Here is a 22,185-nt window from a genome sequence, read left to right on the forward strand (position 1 = left end):
AATTTGTTGCACTTATTAATGTTTTTAAAGGAAAAGACTGTAAAAATAGGTCAACTGGAAGGCATTACACCGAGGAGTGGGCTTCCATTGGCATTGAGCTCAGGCTGGTAATGTGAATTAATGGGAGGTAGCTGGGCATGGTGAGGCCTTCCTTCAACCCCAGCTATATGGGAGCTGAGCCAGGAAGACTGCAGGGGTTCATGTCATGGCCTGCCCGGACTGCAGAGCATGACCATCTGAATCTAAAATTTAAAAACAAGTTTAGGGGATTGGCAAGATGCCTCAACTGGAGTAGGAACTTTCTGTCAAGGCTGACAGCCTGAGTTCAATCCCAGGACCCATATGGTGGAAGATGAGAACCAACTCTGGTTGGTTCTGACCTCTGTCCTCTGACCCCACATATGCATATCCACATAAAAATACACATATGCACATACACACACACACACACACAAAATAAAACCCCAAAAGCCCAGCTTGGAATGTAGCTCAGTAGTTAGGCACTTGCTTAGCATGTGCAAGGCCCTGGGCTCAATCCCTGATGCCACACACAAATACAGTTGATTGATGCACTGGAACACTCAGCCAGCTGTTGCTGTGTGGGAAGACAGGCCCAGAGTTGGCAGATCTTCTGATTTTGTTTCAAGAAAACCAGAACTTTGGGGTCTTATATGAAATTATTTCACCTTAAAATGCTAACAGCTAATAGGTGGAAAGGAGGAAGGAAAAGGAGAAGGAAATGGGGTGGGGAAGAAAGGAATAGGGATGAGAGAGAGAGAGAGAGAGAGAGAGAGAGAGAGAGATCTCCAAGGAGAACAATACGCAGCCCAGCAGCTGCCTGTTAGTGACTCTTGCTTTATACAAAGTTTTCGGTTTCATCATGGTCTTGAGAAAAGAACAGTCTCAAACACACATACGCAGAAACAGACAGACAGACCAACAAACACACACACAACACACATACAGAAAGAGAGAAACATAACATGCAGAGATGGGAAGCTTAAATAAAGCTGTACTTAGATAAATGACAAGCAGAATTTCCATCGCTTTACAATTCTTTAAATCCAACCAGTTTTTTTTATTAGATGATCATTAGATCATATTATAAATGAACACATTTTAAATTTAATTACACAAGAGATAAGGGCCCAAACCACTCTGATATATGTTTACATTTCAGCTGGTTTTTAGAGACTTGAGGGGTTTTGTTTGTATTTGAAGATCTAGAGAGCACTGAACTTTTAAAATTCCCTTCTGATTTTAGGTAGTTAATGAACTTTCAGGACAATAGGTCCAAATTTCAGTTAAAAAGTAGTAAAGGAACTGAAAAACAATTGTCCTGATAATTCAATCTTGGCTTTTTTTTTTTTTTAACATATAAAGCTTCAATCTACACAGAAAGTGTGATGCCAAGTCACACGCAGAGTTCATAACCATCCAAAAAAGTTGCGTGTTAAGTGTGGGGGAGGGGCGGTGAAAACTAGTCATCTTGTCCGCTGAATAGTCTTTGAAGAATTCAAGCTGGCTCAGGCTCCTGCTCACAGTTACATTTTAATAAAAATGTGTTAATATACATTGTATCCCACTTCCTAGGAGAGATTGGCGCTTCTTCCATCACTACATTCCCGCTAGTCTCAGCTTCTTTCCCTAGTTTACAGTTTTTGCATATTTAATATAAACCTATCCTGCTCTTAAGTCAGAACTGAGATGCTTCAAAAAATAAAAAACAACAACAACAACAAAAAACCCTCCTCTGCTGCTTCCAAGTCTCCCTACCCTGACCCTAGCCCCATTTTGGAATCCGGACTGCAGCCCTATTCCCCATCCCGGTTCCCTAGGTCTAAGATGCCCTGAGCCTCCCGCCCGGCTGCTGCCCTCTGCCCCGCGGCGCTTGCCCCTGGTGCCCCCAGCCAGGCCCGCAGCCTCAGCCATTCCAGAAATTGACAAAGAAGTTGCAGAGGGAGTGCCACTTCTCTGCGCAGTACGTCTCGGTGAGCTCGGCATTCCGGTCCAGCCCGTCGGGTTGGAGTCCGGCCACGGACGGAGGCTCGGGGACCGGGCCGGAGGCCGCCTTCCTCCCGCCGGCGTGGGTCTTCGCCTGCGCGCTCGGGGACCGGCCCCGGGCCCGCGGCCTGGGCCGGGGATGCTGGGCCGGACGCGCAGACAGGCTGGGGCGGACGGAGGGCTGCGGCTCGGCGCCAGCCTCCTGGCGGGCGCACAGGCGCGGCGGCAGCGGCGCGGGGTCCTGGCAGGGTCGCGGGCGCCGGCGCAGCGCGCCCAGCAGCCGCCTCCAGTAGTGCGCGCGCCGGGCACCGCGGGCGGCGCAGCGCTCGGGGTGGCCGCGGAAGGCGCACTGCAGGCGCGCCCCGCCCGGGGCCTGGCAGCGCAGGGTCAGCACTCCGCCCGGCGGCGTCCCCGGGGCGGGCTCCGCCAGCCGCCAGTTGCACGCGTGCTGCTCCGGGCTCACGAAGCGACCCGAGGAGCCGCCGGTGGGGCCCGAGGCCGGGGCCGCCTCCCTGCCAGCCGCCCCCTGGCCCCTCCCGGCGGCCGAGAGAAGGCAGCCTCCCAGCAGCAAGAGCAGCGGCAGCGGCGAGAGCGACGCCCGAGGCCCCGGAGGACTCATGTCCGCGGTGGCCGTCCCCCTCTTCTGGGGTCGCTGGGGCTTCAGCTCAGGCGGCGCGCGCGGTGAGGAGCATCCTCGGATCTGCGAACGAAGGCTACGGATGAGTCTCTCTCCCTGGGGACAGGACCCTGTCAAGTCCCCTGATCTAGTTTACCAGTTGTGAGGAGCCCCTCTAAAGAGCTCGTAGGGTAAGAAATCAGTTTGGAAACGTCCACTAAGACAGCAAAATTACGTTTAATAATTACCCCGCCCCGGCACCCTTTACCGAACTGTCTAAAACATTATTATTATTTCAGATTAATCTTCGGATACATGCACTTTTAGCTTACCGAGTTCTGGAAGAGGTGGAGAGGCCCTATTAGAGGAGAGCGAATGCCTGCATACGGGATTAGTCTGTTTTAAATGGTTCTCCGTGAATGAACCTGTTCTCAATGGGACAGAAGGGGCCTCCCCCTCCGTGCCCCTCCCAGACCTCTCTCACGCTGAATTTCCCACACTGATACACACAGAAGATACACCCGCGTGTAGACCCACGCACCGCAGAAGCGTGATAGAAGCAGCAAATGCTGCATTTTGCTTCCACCACTGAATGTTAACAAAACTTCCTTTTCTTTGAAACTTTTCCACAGTTATCTGGAGAATAAAAGTTAAACAGGAAGATCTAAGTTTGTAAGAGTTAAAAAAGATAAAATGAAACAGCAGTGTTCAGAACCAGATACATTTGACTATTTGCACCATTTCCTTTTTCTTTTTGCATTGCATGTATTTATTCCATGTATGTGTGTGTATGTGAGAGAAAGAGAGAGAGGCCTTCGAGAGTCAGTTCTCCCTCCACAAGGGAATCCCGGAGCCTTTGCCTACCGAGTCATCTTGAAGGCCTCACTATTTTTAGTCTTTCTATTTTTTTCATATCACTCAGTTTTATGTTTTCATCCGTACACCCAAGGGTTTTTAATCTTGTTTTTTAACTATTTGGGGTATGATAAATTAGTTCCAAATGTCTTCCAAAACTTAAAGGTTCTAAAAGTAACTGTTTGCTTTGTAGTTGGAAAGTAATACAAATTCAAATGGTGTAATATTTTATTAACCTGTTCTTGTATACTTCTGTAGGGGAGGGATAGACTTTAGGTCTAGCTAATTTTGGTGTGTGTGTGTGTGTGTGTGTGTGTTTAATTTGCAAGACTTTCATGATAAAGTTTATAAGATTAAAAAGAATTTTACATTTACTTATTTATTTATTATTGACTTGGTGTGAGTGCAGGCAAATGCTGCAACGCACTTGTGGGGGTGGGAAACAAGTCTCAGGAGACTACTCTCTCTTCCCACCACGTGGGTCTCAGGAGTTGAAGGATCATACCCAGCCAATTAGGCTGAGCAGCAAGTACCTTTACTTGCTGATCCTTCTTATAAGACGCCCACACACATACTTTTTGAAACAGGGGCACATGAACCTTGAGGTCACTGTGTATCTGACTGTGACTTTGTATTTTAAGAGAGTCATTTTTTAAGCTTTGGGATTTTATATTCATTCCCTCTCTAGGCCCATAGTATATGTGGGTTTTTTGTTGTTGTTGTTGTTGTTTTTGCTTTAAGAGTTCATTGTCAAGGTTGCTGGTGAGATCCAGGATCCATGTAAGGGTAGAAATGAGGACTAATGTCCCAAAGTTGTCCTGCAATCTCCACTCAGGCACAGAGGCATATGCCCCTCCCATACACACAGCAATAATAGAACACAGAAGTTTTGCTTTTTTTTTTTGTTGTTGTTGTTGTTAAAGCACTTATTTCTCCAGGGGGTGTTGCTCACTGTTAGGGGACTGTTCAAGTGTTCAAGGCCTTCATTTCACTCCTCAGCACTGAATTTCCTAATCCAATGTTGGTTTAATTATAAAAAATGTTAATTATAAAATAATAATAATAATAATAATGTTCTTTTTGAGGCAGGGACTGTCCTGGAACTCACTTTGTAGACCAAACTGGCCTTAAACTCACAGAGATCCACCTGCTTCTGCCTCGGAGTGGAGTGCTGGGATTAAAGATGTGCGCCACCGTGTCTGGCTGTACCAGTTTAATTTTTAATAAAAACAAATTGGTATCAATGGCATTAAGAAACACCAACAATCAGCACTCGGGGAGGCAGAGGCATGTGGATAGCTGTTCATTCAAGGCCAACCTGGTCTACAAAGGGAGTCCAGGACAGCCAAGGCTACACAGAGAAACCCTGTCTCAAAGAACCAAAAAAAAAAAAAAAAAAAAAAAGAAAGAAAGAAAAGACTAACAATAAAACAGGAACACTAACAAAAGTTTTGAAATTATCAGCAGATAATTGATACATTTCGCGGATGGAAACCCTTTCTAAATTTCTTTCTCAGAAAAATATTCTCACAAGTACCAAAGGTAGTCACAGACTCACCCCCCTTCTCCCATTGCTCTGGTATCACCAGTGGCTGAATGGCATTGGAATAGATTTTTTTCAGCTAAAGAGTGACATCTTGTGGCATCATCATCCAGTTACATTAACATTATCTAAACTCATACTGGGAGAGCTCTGCTCCAGGAAGAAAAAGGAAGGACACAGGGATGGCTACAAATGTCAGAAAGGGCAAAATAAGGATTGCAGAAGGTGGGACAGAGCCTTTTGAGTGCATCTCAAGAAGTGCCTTTCAGTCCAGCAGAACCCTCTAACTCGATACAGTCCCTCCCAATATCTGATGGCAAGAGTGGAGATGTCGGGCCACCTGCTCCTTAGCCTTGGGTGACCAAAGGGAGGGGCATCCACGCCCCTCACTAAGGTCAAGCACCTCACTCTTAACTACACACATATACATACACCAGCCCCCGCCCTCCACTCTCCCTCCCATCACAGATCCCAAAGCACTATCTCCTGGCAACTTGGCAAGCAGCTACACATTTCCATGGCGAGGGCTTTGTAAGGGAGCAGCTCCCAGGTACTGAGGAGCCTTACTGCACAGGACCCATTGGTTTCAAGAACTTCAGGAGGTACCTGTGGCTCCTGGGACTGAAGGGAGCAAATTACTTCCCAGGAGAGTCGAAGATGAGCTTGAGCCTTAGCCCAGGAGCCCACCTGTGACCCTCCCTTGGTGGTATGCTGAACTGCATGGTCCCCCACCTGGAACATTAACCACTGGAAGGGAAATGTGAACCTGAAGGTAACCTGATGCCGAGAACAACAAATGAGAGGCCTTTAGAACAGGAAAAAAGGAAAAACACCATTTTATCCACCTAGAAGTGAGAAATCCACATGGGTGCAGTGGATTGTCACCATCACATCCATCTCTAGAACTGCCTTCACTTGTCCAGATAAAAGTTTGTCTCTGTGGGGCTGAGGAGATCATTGCCTCAGAGGCTAAGAGCTCTTAGTGCTCTTCCACAGCTCTGCTCCCTGCACCCACATCAGGTACTTTAACAACAACCTGTAACTCCATTTTATGGGATGCAGCCCCCTCTTCCTTCGCTGCATCCATATACACAGCACACAGAAACACAGACACTAAATAAAAACAAGCAGTAAAAGCTTGTCTCCATCAAACTGTAACTCACCATTCTTCCTTTCCCCATCCCTGACAATTAGGATTCTATTTTCTGTCTCTATGAATGTATCCATCTGATACAAAGTAAAATCATGTAGTATTTATCTGTTTAGGACAACTTTATTTCATTTAAAATGATACCCTCCAGATCCAGTTATAATGTAGCACATCTCTGGATTTCTTTTGTTTTCAAGGTTAAATAATAAGTCATTGTAGTTATATACCACATTTTGGTTATTCATTCATCCATCGGTGAATATTTGAGCGCTTATAGCTTGCAGCCATTATCCATAATGCTTCATTGAATATTGGCATGCAAACATCTCATTAAGTTCCTGCTTCTTTGGGGTTCGTGGACTGTGCCTCCACGGGAATTGGCATGGGACTATGTCCAAATAGAGCATGTTCAAATCCCAGAAATCCCAAATATGAGATGTAAAATGTCATCCTGAGAACGGAAGGTGTGGGACAAAGCTCTCTCGTGTTTCTGTGCCTGACTCAGGAGCACGTAACACAACCCCCAGGTGTCTACAGGTGGTCAGTCACATGAGCTTGTTCCCTGGTCTCCTTCCCCGTGCCCGTATCCGAGGTCCCAGCCAATGAGATGCATTCGTCATCAAAGCCCCTCCCCTCTGTCCACCGTTTTAAGTCCCTGTTTCACATGAAATACAGTGGCGAGCACCATCTACTCCTCCAAAGGATGTTTGAGATTGGCTGTTTATTCTGAGCTGTATCACTGGGGAAAGAAGGGCTCCTCTTCTCCCCGAATAGCCCATCTCTGGACCACATTCGTCCAAGTCAGGCCAGGCCCTCGTTGACACCTGACTTTGTCTCAGAGCCGGAGTTCCCACTGCCACCTGAGCTGGTGTGGGCAGCCTGGCGGAGAAAGGAGCACTTCCGGCCCTGCGGCTCCCAGGCCTCCTGAAAGGCATGCAGCCACACTTTTAATTATAAAGTTTTATTTATAATTTTTTGAAGAACAGCCACGCTGCTTTTCATAGTGAATGCACTACATCCCCATCAGCAGTGCAAGTCTGTCTGGATTTCTCTGCAGCTTTTGCCACACTTTGTTTCATATCTAATTTTATGAATTAGCATTTCACCGTGGTTTTGATTTGCATTTCCTTTGCTTATATTTTATTTATTTTTTTGGTGTTTAATAGTTGGAGGTCTTTTTATACCCTGTGTATTAACATTTTATAAGATATGCGATTTGGAAATATTCTCTTCCATTCTGTGGATTGTCTTTTCATTGTTAGTAATGTTCTGAGATTCAGAAAAGTGTTTTTTTTTTTTTTAACTTTGATGGGGTTCAAAGCAAACACTATTTCCAAACATTATGATAGAAGAAAAAAAAAGTATATCTCTTAACGTTTTGTTTTTAATATGTTTTAAAGATATATTTATTTATTATTTATACAGATATCTGCCTGCACACCAGATCTCACGATAGATGGTTGTGAGCCACCATGTGGTTGCTGGGAATTGAACTTGGGACCTTTGGAAGAACAGTGGGTGCTCTTAACCTCTGAGCCATCGCTCCAGCCCATCTTTAATATTTCATGTGAGTGAGCATTGTGCCTGCGTGTATTTATATGCACGCTGTGGGTGTGGTGCCCTTGGAAGCCAGAAGAGGGCATGAGAGCCCCTGGAGCTGGGGTTACAGGTAGCTGTGAGCTGCTCAATGTGGATTTTGGAAACTGAACCCTGATCCTCAGTAAGAACAGGAAGTGCTCTTAACCACTGGGTCATCTTTCCAGCCCCTAATTTGCTTAAAAAAAAAAAAAAAGTATTCATTTCTATTTTATGTGTTTGCGCTGGCTAGTTTTTGCTTTTTTTTTTTTTTTTTTTTGAGATATGGTTTCACTGTGTAGCTTTGGCCAGCCTGGATTCAGGCCTGGGTTCAAGCCACCTCCCTCATGACATGGCCCTGACAAGGCCATCTGAGATCCTACCCCAGCATGGGAAATCCAGACCAGCTTCTGCCTTAAAGCTGGAAAACACATCGGCCTCTCCCTACCTGCTGAAAGGAGAAAAAGAACAGCAGGAAGCAATTGAACATATTGATGAAGTATAAAATGAAGCCAGTGATGAAATTTTGAAAGCAGAACAAAAATATAACAAACTCTACCAACATTTTTTTTTCAGAAGAGGTCAAAATTGATCTCCCAAGTCCCAAATTTTTGGTTAACAACATCTGTCAGCAATCCACAAATGTCCGAACTGCTTGTGGAGGGGGATGAAGAGGCACTGTCTACATTATTTGATCAGAAGTGAAGTGGCAGAACTTGAAGGCATTAAATCAGGTTACAGAATAGATTTTTACTTTGATGAAAATATGTACTTTGAAAATAAAGTTCTCAGCTGGAGAGATGGCTCAGAGGTTAAGAGCACTGGCTGCACTTCCAGAGGTCCCGAGTTCAATTCCTGGCAACCACACGGTGGCTCACAATATCTACAATGAGATCTAATGCCCTCTTCCCATGTGCAAGTGTACATGCAGACAGAACATTGTATACATAACAAATAAATCTTAAAAAAGAAAAGAAAGTTCTCTCCAAAGAATTTCATCTGAATGAGAGTAGTGACCCATCTTCACAGTCCATGGACATCAAAAGGATTTGACAAAACGCTCAAATCAAATGATGAATTAGGCCAGCAGGAAGCGGCAGCCTGAAGAGCCAGAGGGCTTCTTCACCTGGTTCATTGACCATTCTGATGCAGGTGCAGATGAGTTAGGAGAGGTCATCAAAGATGCTACTTGATCAAATACCTGGCAGCACTTTTTCTTCCTGATATGATGAAGGAGAGGTAGATGATGATGATGAAGAGGAAGGGTTGGAAGATATTGATGATGAAGAAGGGGATGAAGATGAAGGTGAAGATGATGATGAGAGGAGTAAGGAGAGGAGGATGAAGGTGAGGATGACTAGTACAGAAGACTGATGGATTCCAACCTTTAAAATGTGTTTGTTTTGTTTTGTTTTTTTAATTTTTTAACTTTCTCAAGTTCCTGGAAGCAAGTTGCAGTCATTTCTCCTACTCCCCTCTCCTGCTCACTTTAAATGTTGAAGTGTACAAATTTCTTTGTTACAATAAACCAATGTTTTGTTTTGTTTTTTAAAAAAAGAGCTGGGTGTGGTGGTGCATGCTGTTGATCTTAGCTCTTGGGAGGCAGAGGCAGGCAGATCTTCATGAGTTTGAGGCCAGCCTGTTCTACAAAGTGAGACCAAGACAGCCAGGGCTATTATACAAAGAAACCTTGTCTCAAATAAACAAACCACAAACAAAGACAAAACAAAACAAAACAAAAAAAATGAATACACAGTGCACAAAAACATCCTTCAACACAAGATGATAGGTGTGGACTGATATCCATGGTTTTTCTCAGACCTATACACACACACACACACACACACACACACACACACACACACACACACACTGATTTTTAAAAAAAGAATGAATAAATAAATAGCTTATAAAGTTATACTCTGGATACTTTCATATTTATAAAAACAACAAAAATGTTATACCTCTACTCAAACTTGATAAGTTATTTTTAGGATGGAACAGAGGCAGGTGGAAAGGATTATATAACTTTGACTATACTCTTGTAGAAATTTTTCTAAAGCAAATATAGTAAAAGTATTATTTTGATTTTTCTTCTTTACTCAACTTACTAATTTATCCATAGATACTGCTTATTCACATTACTCCTTTGGGATTCTATTATAAAATTAGAGGTAGATATTAAGATTGATACAAAAGTATGGATAGATATTCAGAGCATTTTCAGGTTTTCTATGTAATAATAGTGTTCCAGTTAATACTTTTTTTTTTTTTTTGGATTAGGGTTTCACTCTGTAGATGTGGCTGGCTGGCCTGGAACTCAATTTGTAGACTATCTGGCCTGGACCTCATGAATCCTTCTGCTTCTTGAGTACTGGAATTAAAGAATTACAACACCAAGCCCTGCCCTTTTAAATGTTTTTTAAAATACATTTGTTTGTGTGTGTGTGTGTGTGTGTGAGTGACATAGCACATGAACAGAGGTCAGAGGACAACTTGTAGGAGTTGGTGTTCTCCTTCCACTATGTGGGTCTCAGGGAGAATTCGGGTCAGGCCTAGTGGCAAGTGCCTTTACTCACTGAGCCAACTTTCCAGTCCTCAGTTAACACCCTTTTAGGGATAATCCAGTCCAAGAATTTGCTTCTACAACCATTATTTTTAAACTGAGGATATCTATGGGTCCTCGAAAAATGTATAGGTTTAGTAGTGCCATGCAGGTGACATATTTTTTGGGGGGAAGTTCTTGTAACTATACCTCCCTTCCAACCCTTATTCCTTCCCAACACTTGGTAGGAGAAAAAGAAGGTGAGGGGGGAAAGTAGTCTTTAAACTACTTCCTGCTGATTAGGGTCCTCATCATTCCTTGGGGCAAATTCAATCTTTGTCACCAGGCTATCCAAGAGTCCAGCAAACCAGCAATAACAAATGAAACAGCAAACACAACAGCAGCAGCAGTAGCAGGGGTGCTGGTGGCAGGGAGTGGTAGGAGCAGCAGCAGAGAGAGCATCAGCCACCACAGGCCCTCTTCAGTGCTCTCCCATTTATGCCCCTGCAAGAGTTCCCAGATTTAATCTACCTGCAGCTGCTACAAATCATGCCCCCGCCTGAGCACATGACACATTATAGTTAGTGGCTGTGGACAATCTAAAGCAGCCCCATATCCTACACCTGGGATTAAAACAAGAACATAGTCACAGAACATAACTGGGTTTTTTTAAGAAGGCAAAATTCTCATTACACCATGCTTTTAAAAGTTAGTGTACCATAGAATTAGAATAGAAGCTGTTGGGATGTGACATCATAAAAGCTATATGCACTAGATTACTTTTCTTTTATTTATTTATTTATTTATTTATTTATTATGTATATAGTGTTCTTCCTGCAGGCCAGAAGAAGGAACCAGATCTCATTACAGATGGTTGTGAGCCACCATGTGGGTGCTGGGAATTGAACTCAGGACCTCTGGAGGAGCAGTCAGTGCTCTTAACCTCTGAGCCATCTCTCCAGCCCACTAGATTACTTTTCAACCCCCAAATTTGTACTTAGACAACCACACTGCCAAAAATTGTGAACTAGTGTTAGTTTTCCCCATTTCATGGTTGAGGAATTAAAAATACAGAAATGTAGTAACCAGCTCAAGGTCATGTTGCTAGTAAAAGAATGGAAGTTTAGCTCAGTGCCACACATGTGCCTAGCACGAGCCAGGCCCTGGATTCTATCACCAACACTGCCATGAACACCAAAGGTCAAGGTGTTGATAGGTTTGAGTGCTTACTTTGGCAGTCATCTGGTTAAATGTTGTGCATTTTCATTTAGCCTCCACCAACTCTATGAGAACCAGTATTTTCTCCACTCCCCAGGTGTATATATGAAGCTTAGTGAGATTATTAAACTTCTTTGGATACATAGCTGTTAAGTGTAATGAGAAAGGACTTAAAAATAAGTCAGTCCAGCCCATGCTTTTAACATCAGCAAAAGGGAGGCATAGACAGGTGGGTCTCTGAGTTCGAGGCGAGCCTGGTCTACAGAGGGAGTTCCAGGACAGCCAGGGCTTCACAGAGTATCTCTGTCTTGAATAAACCCAAACCAAACCCAAACAACAAAGTCAGCCCAACATGAATATACCTGACCATTTGATGATTACATTATCCCACGCTGAAGGGGCTGAAGACTCAGTAGTTAGGAGAACATTACTCTCTGGAGTACCTGAGGTAAAGGCTCATAACCATCTATAACTTCAGGTCCAGGAGGGTCAGATCCTCTGGCCTCTCAGGGCACATGCCACACACACATAATTAAAAAAATAATTAAAAAAAACATTGATTAACTTTGCCTGCATGTATCCATGTGCACCACATGTATGTTTGATGCCCACAGACGTCAGAAGGCATCATATCCTCTGCATTTGTAATTACAGACGGTTGTGAACCTAAGTCCTCTCAACAAACGGAAGATACACAGCATTACTGTCTTAGAGAATTACTTTTACATCTTACTCTCCTCACTTACAAACATTATAATTTATGTTACAGGCTAAGGGTAACTCAGGGATAACACCGGCCAAGCATGTATGAGGTCCTGAGCTCTAGCCCCAACACCATCAGATAACAGTGGAAGACCATCACATTACTTGACAGCTTTGCCTTAAAAGTGTGAGAGGTGTGAGTCACCTGCGCAGCACTTCAGCCGACACTCGCTTTATTTCCTCCTATACCCGTCTACTTTACAGTCCATCAGTTCTCGTGAACTCTTCCAGATACATGACCTCATTTTATTCTCACAGCCCTCTACAGAGCTTCTCATCTCTCAGGTGACAAACAAGGATTGAGACATAACTTCTGTAAAGGGAATGAGAAGCTGATGGGCATGTTTTATAAGCGGAAGAGTGACATGACATTTACCCTTTGAAGATTAATCTTTCAGTGGCCTATAAACTGGGCTTGTTGAAACTGGAGAAATACCAGTTTGACTACTGGCATAAAAATAAATTCTACGGCGGTAAGAGACCACAGTAGCTAATAAAGGTGTTTAGCAGTGGAAGAACGGAAGGAGGAAAAAAGGGGAAGGAAGGTATGTCTAAAAATAAAAAAATAAAAAAAAAACATGCGCAGTCCCTTCAGCATTTATGCATTGCTTCTGGTAAACAATGGTATAAAATTGAGCTTCCCCGTCTTCTTCCTTCCCGAACCACTGCAAATTTTCGGCCTGGAAATGCTAGGTAGCCCAGACTGACCTCCAATTTCACAATCTGCTGCCTCAGCCTCCCAGGTGCTACGATTATAGGCGTGCACAACCCCACCCAGGGCAGCGCAGGTTTTCCTTGACTGCAACCCGCCCACAGTATCGCGACCTGGGCCTGAGCCGCCAGTTTCTCCAGCGTTTGTATGTTTGGAAAGCAGCTTGGGGGGGGTCCTCGGGTCAGGATGGAAAGCACTCAGGAAGCGAGGTTTTGAACTTTCAGAAGGTTAGCTAGGTAGTCTCCGTCCTTCTCGGGTAAACAGAGACCTCTCTTCATAGCGCTCCCTAATCTTAAGGCTAGGAGCCCTCTCGAGTCCTCTCTAGAGCTGCACCGACAGGCAGCTGAGGCGCGGCCGGACGCCGGCAGCCCGGGTGCGCGCAGCCCCACGTGCCGGTGACGTCACTTCCGGCGTGCCCACGCTAAGGCCGGCGTGCCGACGTCTGCGTCAGCAGAGAGCGGGGCTGGGGGCACGGGGTTTGAAGTGGTGCGGGTCAGAGCGGCGCCGCCTCCGCCGGTGTGTGGTACCCCGTCCGCGGCGGAGACGAGCTCGGCCGGGCGGCCCATGCCGGAAGGCCCGTGAGGGCCGCTCCACGCCGCGCCGCCTGCCGCCCTGCGTCCGACGGCCTGGGCCTGCGCCGCTCTCCTCGGGAAAGGAGCGCCGGAGCGGCGCGGCGTGTAGCTCCCCGGGAGTTCCGAACTGCCGGCGCTGGCCATGGCGGTCTCCAGGTGGGTGTCGCCGCCGGCCAGCTAACGGGGAGCGCGCGCGGCCAGGGCTGTCGGCGGCTCCCCGGCGGCGCCTCGGTGCGGGGCTGAGCGCCGCTCCTCGCCAGGGCTTCCGACGTCGCCCCTCGCCTCGGGGGCGCTTTGGGTTCGGCTCGCTCGGAGGAATGGGCTCCAGCAGGGCTTTTTCCTCCTTAAATGTGACTCCTCGGCGCGGTCGAGCTGGCTCCCCCCCCCCCCCCTTCTTCACCACGTTGCTTTTCTCTGGTTTCTCTTCCCTCTTTGGATTCTAGGCGAGTCTCTTTTCTTTCTTAGTATCAAAGTCTGATCCCTAACCACCATTTCACGGCAAAACTTGGTAGTAGGTGTCGAAGGAGGCGGGGGTTGAAATACTGTTATCTAAGAGACCATCTGGTTATGCTAAATTTAAAAAATTTACAGCGTAAGGGGTGTTACAGCCTTTCTCACTTTTTTTTTCCTTAAGGTGTAATTCTTCCTTTTGTGCAGCGGTGAGCATTCTGTCATCAGCGTGTAGTCTTAAACAGACGATTATTTTAGCATCTTTTCCCAAGCGATAAGTTTTGCCCACTGTGGAACAGGCTGAGAAAATTACAGAAAAAATTTACAAGCATTGAACTGTATAATTTCTGTGATAGCACAGGTTGGAAAACTTGAAAATGATTTTGGTGTCCCGATGACATTTAAGTAGGGAATAGTCTCTCAGTGTTTAGAAAGTTACCAGGTTCTATAGGGGTGATGAGGTCACGTAATGAAAATTGAGTCCTTTCGCAATATGGACTGAAGGAGATAAATGATGAAAATAAACAGCTTTCACTCATTTTCCGCAATGAGTTGAGCACATTCCTTTAAGTACAGTATGTGCTGAACTTTTCTCTTAGAAGGGAAGAGGAACCTAACCCATTCCTCACAGACTCCCTAGGTAACTGATGAAATAGTGTGTGGTGAAGCCCATGGGAGTTCAGTGAAGGAGGTTGCTAGGTACCAGTAGTACGTGACACCTAGTTTTTATTTCATAAGCAGACTCATCCACTCAGTGGGAGAAAGATTTTTATTTCAGGCGTCTATAAAACTGCTTGAAGAGCATACAAGTGGCGCTTCTTATCGCTGAGAGTGCAGATAGCGTTATCTTACAATCTGTCTTCTATGTAAATGTGTAAGTATATACACAGGGAATATGTTGATACATGAGCAACAGAAGACTTAGCAGCCTTTTTTTTTCTTTTCTTTTTTGAGACATGGGTCTCATGTAGCTCAGGCTAGCCTTGAACTCAGAAGGAACTCGGATTCTGGGATTAGAGGTGTCGTGGCACCTTGCTTTATTAGACCTTTCTAGTTTAAGGGAATTGGTACTTCCTTTCTTCTTTGCTTAACTCTAATCTTTTGACCCAAGTTTAGGACACCTGAATTCTGAAAGACTGAGTGGGCTTTAAAGACTTCTTGTCTGCAATATTTGGTTTCATAGAGTAGTGCTTTTTGTTGTTCCTGTTCTTTTTTTTTTTTCTTGTTCACTGCAAAAATTAAAGTCAGCCACATTCTATAAAAGCTTCTTCTTCTGTGCTTGGCTTAGTTTGTCTGGGGGGAGGTATTACACTTTTAAAAATACTTGTGAATTTAATTTGAAAACAAACTTTGTAGTTTCAGGTATGACTTCATGCACTGATATATATGCCTGCTAAATAAGCTTCATTTTTTTTTCTTGTTGGTATTGTGGAAATGGGGATTCATTTAAGTACTTTTCTTTTTAGATTTATTTATTTATTATTTATACATGTACACCTGCACACCAGAAGAGGATATCATATCTCATTATAGGTGGTTGTGAGCCACCATGTGGCTACTGGGAGTTGAACTCAGGACCTCTGAAAGAGCAGCTGGTGCTCTTAACCTCTGAGCCATCTCTCCAGCCCCATTTAAGTCCTCTTATGTAAAACTGGCAAAATATAGTTTGAGAATTAGAAATTATATGCCAGAATCAAATAAAAAATATTTTTGCACCGTTTGTCAATGTGTATAACTGTAGAAAAATCTTCTATTTTTAAGGTCTCTGCTCTCCCCCTTCTACATATAACCAGAGATAGTTTTCTCCATGTAGCCCTGGCTGGCCTAGAACTTTGTAGACTAGGCTGGCCTCGAACCCAGGGATCTCTCTGCTTCTCTCTCTCAAGTGCTGGGCTTAAAAGCATGGGCCACCATTGTCCGGCATTTTTTCAAATCTTATAAACGTTGGTATTATTGTTCCTTCCTCTGTCAGGAGGAATAAATGTAGAATAATCTTTGACTTTTCTGTCTTTTTCATTCCCTCTATCCAGCCAGTCACAAGTCCAATCCTGCCCCACCTTTCTAAGCTTCCTGCAGCCAGTCTTTTTGATTTTTTATAATTGCCACAGTCATATTCCATCATCCAGCCCAAGACTTCTGCACCCCACCTCCCCACACATACACTTTTTTCAGAAGAAAAAGGGGTTTTGTTTTGCTCATTGAGGGTAGAGTTGGTCATGGTGGGAAGCGTGAGACTTGCTACAGTTGAATCGACAGGGAGGAAGCGGAGAAATGCTCTCTTGAAAAACTGTCTGAGTGTGCTTATGGAGGTTGGAGGACAACTTTTGGGAGTCAGTTTTCTCCTTTCTAACTTGAGTTCCAGGGGTAGAACTCAGGTTTACAGGCCTACATGTCAGATGTCTCCGCTTGTAGCAGCAGGTGAAGCAGCAGGATGATCTGGCCAGCTTACAACAGCCTTTTTCTGTGAACTTGTTCCCCCTGGAGTCTCACTCACTCAATTTATTCAGCACTTCAGATGTGTTATTTGCAAATATGCAAATTTTAATTAGGTTATTGTTTTGCTTAAAACTTGCTAGCGTTGTGTTGCCGTGGGATAAAGTCTAAATCCCCAAACTTTTTGTAAATCGCTTGGTTCTTGCTTCATCTTGCATCAAGTTCTCCATACTTATATCCTCCCTCACTTCTGTCTTTCTTCCCCAGAATGTTTTTACCTCCCATTCTTTTATATCTATAACACTTATCTTCACATCTCATCTTTTTCATTACAATCTTAGTTGTGCCTAAGTGCCTAAGTGCCTACATATCACTTTGTTCAGGAAGCCTTCTTCCCGAGTTTTACTTCACTTGTACTATTTGCCATGGTGTGTTTATCACATTTAGTAGATGGCTGCCTAATTGTTCTCTCTTGCTGGATTAATAATTTCTATGTGGGACAGAAATGTGTCTTATGATCTTTCTGTCTTGAGCAGAATGTCTAGTTCTTAAGGGCCATTTAATTGCACTTTATTTTTTATTTTATTTTTTAATTTTGGAGACAGGGGTCTCAGTGTAGTGCCCAAAGCAATTCTTACTTCATTTTCCCATACCTGAGACCATAGGAATGTGTCTCTCAGTGTTTCCTAGTTTACCCATAGGTTTTGGTGGTTTGGTCATACTGGGGATTGAACTCAGGGACTTGTGAATGCCAGGAAAATACTTTACCACTGAACTGCAACTCTAACTTTGGTTTTGTGAGGTAGACTCTGGATATGTACCCGAAGCTGGCCCGCAACTAGCTACCTCTGCTAGGTTTATAGGTACACCACCAACAGGCCTGGCACCTGGCTATGCTTTTTGGGAAGAACATTTATTTTAGCTTTGCATATTGTATATTTATAAGTATATTGTATGTACTTATAAAAAAGTATAATGCTTGTACTTTTTAAATATTTATTTTTATTAGTTTTAATTATGTATATGTATGGCCTTGTATGCGAGGTGTGTGCATGTGAGTTCAGGTTACCTTGGAGGCCAGAGACACAGTTTATTGTGAGTGGACTGATGTGGGTGCTGGAACTTGAACTTGGGTCCTCTGGAAAAACAGGGAAGAGTCTAAACTGCAGAGCCATCTTCAGACTAGGATCATACTTTTAAAAAAAACCCAATAGAATAGTTTTGCATGTTTTTAGTAAATCCTGTTATAACATGACTTTTTGTGATGTAAACTGTATACACTATAACCCTGCATTTTGTATGATCAAAAGTTTTGATTCTGCTTACATTTTTATAAGGATTGGCTTTACTGTACTTTGAATGTGGCAAATTATGAAGTGCACAGTGAACTTTTGATTTGTGGATGAGGATGTAAATCTTGCTTAAATAGCTGAGTCTTTAAGACTGCAAACACAGGCAGCATTTGAAATTATCTGAAATTCAGTGAAATATTATTGGAAGATATGTCTTCTTGAGGTGCTTGAGATATAATATGTATGTTAGAGTTAAAACAATTTGTTTAACTGCTGTTAAAAATGTGGATGCTGTCCCAGCTCTTGGGAGGAAGAGGCAGGCAAATCTCTGTGAGTACGAGGCCAGCTGGTCTGCAGAATTCTAGGACAGCAGGGGGAGGCTACACAAAAATCCTGTCTCAAAAAACGAACAAACAAACAAACAAAAAAGTGGATGCTGGACAGTCAAAACTTTCCACCTCTCCCCACACAGCAAGTTAGTACTTGTTTATAGCTTGTTGTGTTGTGTGCAGACAGTTTAAGTAATACTGCTAAATCTTTGAATTCTATCTTCTTGCTTTGTCACATGCTCTTCTGTTACCTTTTTTTTTTTTTAACTTAGTGGAAGTTAGACAACAGATAAGGCAAGTTTAGAGGACTTGTTACAGCTAATTGACTGGTAGTGAATCTATAACTGTTAGTTAAGGGTTCTAAGCTTATTGTAGATTTTCCTTTTTTTTTTTTGAGATTGGGTCTTGCTTATGTAGTTCAGGCCAAACTCCAATTGGTGGTCCTCTTCCCGACTGCTGGGCTTGTAGGCATGTACCTCCATGCCCTACTTAATGTAGATTAGAAAAAAAAAATTGTATGTGTGTGACACATATTTGCAATTTGAGGGAGTCAGTTCTCCTTCACCATGTGAGTTTTGGGGACACAGGTTATCAGGCAGTAAGTGCCTTTACTAGCTATCTTGCCAGTCTTGATATAGAATTTTTAAAAAGGATTGTTTTTGGTATGCTTACCTGTTTATGCCGTAATTGATCAGAGTTGCTGGTTGAACAGTAATATTTTCCTAATAGCCAGCATAAGTCTTTTCTAGGTTATGTCTGTTCAAGAACATAATTTATATTATTTTCTTTGAATTATGTATAAAAGTATTTTTATAACTCTGAGGATTTATTTTAGAAGCTGCATTCCCCCCACTACCCCAAATGTGAAGTTAAAAGTGATATAGCTTCAAAAGAGTCTGGGAGGAAAAAGGAAACATTGTTTCTTTAACAAATTGTCACATAGGAACAAAACTTTTGCTCAGTCTTGTTAATTCTCACTACATTGCTGATACTTTAGAGAAACATTGTTTTAACAGGCCTATTGTATAAAATAAGAGGAAGTGGTACCTCTCCCCACCCCCCATGTTCTGATGCCTTGAAGCCTCTTGGATCTGCTTTCTCAGTGCTGAGTTTACATGCTGACAAAAGGAAGTTCCTTGGTGTGGGAGAGTACTAAGGACGGGAAATAATTACTTATATGGGTCAATACAAGTATGCTGTACCTGCTTCTCCTCTCTTACTATTAATTTTATTCATTATAAGACTGACAGGAAGTATTACTGTAAATAATATTTTATCAAATATTTCATTGTGTAGAAAAATCAGAGACAATCAGGAAAAAGTAGAGGAGGCATTATAGAAGATTTCCCACTTCACTTTGGTAAATTTCAACCTGTTGATTTGGTTTTACTTCTCAAAGTATATTTATAGGTTTGCTTCATTGCACTGGATATTAAATCCAGGGCCTTACACATGATGGGCAAGCAACCTACCACTGACCTACGTTCCTAGCCATGTTTTTATTTTTAGTTGTGACACCAAAACAAAATGTACCACTTTAACCACTTAAAAAGGTACAATTTCATAATTTGAGATTATATGTATTTATGCCAAAGAAATCTAGCTTACTATTTTTTAAGATAAAGTCATGAAAGAGACTCTAACTTGTTGGATGGGGGTAGAGTGTAGAAGAATGGACTGTGCAGTAGCTTAGCTTGATTATGCCTTTTCACTATCACTCCTTAGCAGTATTTATTGAATACTTCTATGTTCTAGGTACTAGAATTATAACAGAACGAAAGCATTCTCACCTGAGCTTGCACCTGACTTTGTGGTTTCACATCTTCCTGTTGATTATGAGTGTTCTATGTGGCATCTTAAGTTAGTCTACTTTCTGTTTAGAAGCATCAACATGGTTTCATATTACTTTGCACAGGCAATCTCTACAGTTTACTGCACTATCTACATGTGAAAAAACAACAAAAAGGGCAAACTTGACTTTTTAAAAGAGATTTATTTTACTAGTTAGTGTGCATGTGTCTGCCTGTGTCTTTGACTCTGTCTCTGTCCTCACAGTGGCTGTGGAGGGTAGATAGATGGTGGCATCACATCCTGGGAACTGGACCAGGTGGTTGTGAGCTGCCCGCTGTGTGGGAGCAGTTACATGGGTTTTGGAACCAAACCCAGGTCTTCTGCAAGAGCAGCCAGTGATCTTAACTGCTGAGCCATCTCTCCAGCACCATAGCTGGATCATTGCATTTTACAATTATTTATTTTATGGCCCTTTGTATCTTGGGCTGGTCTGTAGTGCTGCTAGTACTAGTCAGTCTTAACTGAGATCACAGCTTTTATAAACTCACACTACTTTTGTGAGCTGTTTTGTCAGGTTTCAAAACTAGTTTTTCAGAGATTAAATTCTGAGAATTCCTGGGAGACTATTTTTTTCTTTTGCGGGCAGGCATAGAGTAAAACTGCACCTTTTCTTTTCTTTTCTATTTACTGAAGTTGTAATCTGGGGCATCTCATAGTTCAAAAAGTACAAGACTTAACAGTTATTCTATTGCAAACATGTGGCAAGGAGAGGTTACGTTACAGTTATCTACAAAATTTCCACAAACATCTATACCTCTTTCTATATCCTTTTAAGGCAATTATTCAGGGCAACTGTCTGAAATCAGGTGAAATAAAAATTAATCATGTAATTTTATATTACTTCTCTGAATTGAAAACAGGCTGGGTTTCTTAGATTCAAAACCAGTGAATATTGTCAAATATAATTACATTATCTTAAAAATTTTTGCTTGGTTGGTTTTGATTTTTCGAGACAGGGTTTCTCTGTGTATCCTTGGCTGTCCTGAAACTCTGTAGACCAGGCTGGCCTCAAACTCCCGAGATCCACCTGCCTCTGCCTCCCAAGTGCTGGGATTACTGTCATGTACCACTACTACCCAGCAAAAAGATTTAAAAAAGATTTGTTTTATCTGTATATGTGTATGCCTGAGTGTATGTATTATTCTCATGTATGCCGAGATCATGGAGGCCAGAAGAGGGTTTCAGATCCTCTGGGACTGGAGTTATGTATAGGTAGTTAGTTGTGAGCGACTTAATGTGGGTGTTGAGAACTGAACGTAGGATCTCTCTGCAGAGCCACAAGTGCTCTTAAGCGCTGAGCCATTTCTAGCCTGAAAGTTTTATTTAAAGTACTCTACGGTCTCTGATACCTTTCCATTCAACTTGGCATTTGTTATTTTTGTTTCTTCTATCTGTATATCCTTCCAAGAATGAAATTTATTATTATTATTATTATTATTATTATTATTATTATTAGTATTATTTTAAAGATAGGGTCTCACTATGTAGCTCTGGCTGGCCTAGAACTCACTTTATAGATAAGGAAGGTCTCAAACTCTCAGAAATCTGACTGCTCTGCCAACCTTTTGAGTGCTGGGACTAAAGGTGTGTGGTAATCAAGCATGGCAGGTACCTGTGATCCTAGTACTCTGGAGGCTGAGACAGGATGATCTCAAGTACTAAGCTTCAGAAACGAACACTGGGGTTAGAGAGATGCCCAGGACTTAAAGCATTCGTGGCTCTTACAGAGGACCTGGGTTGGCTTCCTAATACACATATGGTGGCTGTCAACCATCTGTAAACTCCAGTTCCAGAGGAACCAACATCCTTTTATTGCCTCCACTGGCACGAGACATATATGCAGGCAAAACATCCATACATATAAAATAATAATATAACAACCATCCCCCCAAATATTTAGAGAGGAAAGAAGGGAGAAGGGAAGAAAGTACTATGTTCTAAATCCTCTTGCCCTTTTTAAATTAGTTTTCTCTTGACATCTAACCCCCCTCATCAAGGGTTGTGTCTACAATCTAACATAATACCCAGTTTATCTCAGGTGTTGTGCCCCCCCCGTCCCGCCCCGTTCAAACTGTATCACTGTGTCCTGGCCCTGATGAGAGCCCTACTTGTCTCATAGCTAGCTACCCTAGGTTAACAGGTCAGACTGCCCTCTTGTCAGATCCTTGTTTGCTCATCTCTTTATTTTTCCTTTTCTATGGTCTCTAATTTGCTCTGTCAAATGAGGAATGGAGAACTCCAAAGAGTGCTTTAATCAAGAGGACTAGAGAAACATTTT

The 22,185-nt window shown here is 43.0% G+C and overlaps 2 protein-coding genes and 1 pseudogene across 2 annotated transcripts in view; 2 read left to right on the plus strand and 1 right to left on the minus strand.

Annotated features, from left to right (window-relative positions):
* Nucleotides 1-1,047: 1,047 nt before the first annotated feature.
* On the minus strand, nucleotides 1,048-3,129 carry Fgfbp3 (fibroblast growth factor binding protein 3). The gene is made up of 2 exons (XM_021631287.2): nucleotides 2,953-3,129; nucleotides 1,048-2,704 (listed from the first exon to the last, which is right to left on the minus strand). Exon 2 carries the CDS (start codon nucleotides 2,621-2,623, stop codon nucleotides 1,925-1,927), a length of 699 nt encoding a protein of 232 aa, XP_021486962.1. The 5' UTR covers nucleotides 2,624-2,704; nucleotides 2,953-3,129; the 3' UTR covers nucleotides 1,048-1,924.
* Nucleotides 3,130-8,095: 4,966 nt separating this feature from the next.
* Nucleotides 8,096-9,119, plus strand: LOC110545268 (protein SET-like; annotated as a pseudogene).
* A 4,295-nt stretch (nucleotides 9,120-13,414) lies between these two features.
* Nucleotides 13,415-22,185, plus strand: part of Btaf1 (B-TFIID TATA-box binding protein associated factor 1) — a 92,178-nt gene continuing 83,407 nt past the window's right edge. The window contains exon 1 of the mRNA XM_021631277.2: nucleotides 13,415-13,708. Coding sequence (XP_021486952.1) covers nucleotides 13,695-13,708 — 14 coding nt within the window. The 5' untranslated portion in view covers nucleotides 13,415-13,694. The remainder of the gene's footprint in view (nucleotides 13,709-22,185) is intronic.

Source organism: Meriones unguiculatus, chromosome 1 (assembly GCF_030254825.1).
Source record: "Meriones unguiculatus strain TT.TT164.6M chromosome 1, Bangor_MerUng_6.1, whole genome shotgun sequence".
Classification (NCBI taxonomy): domain Eukaryota; kingdom Metazoa; phylum Chordata; class Mammalia; order Rodentia; family Muridae; genus Meriones; species Meriones unguiculatus.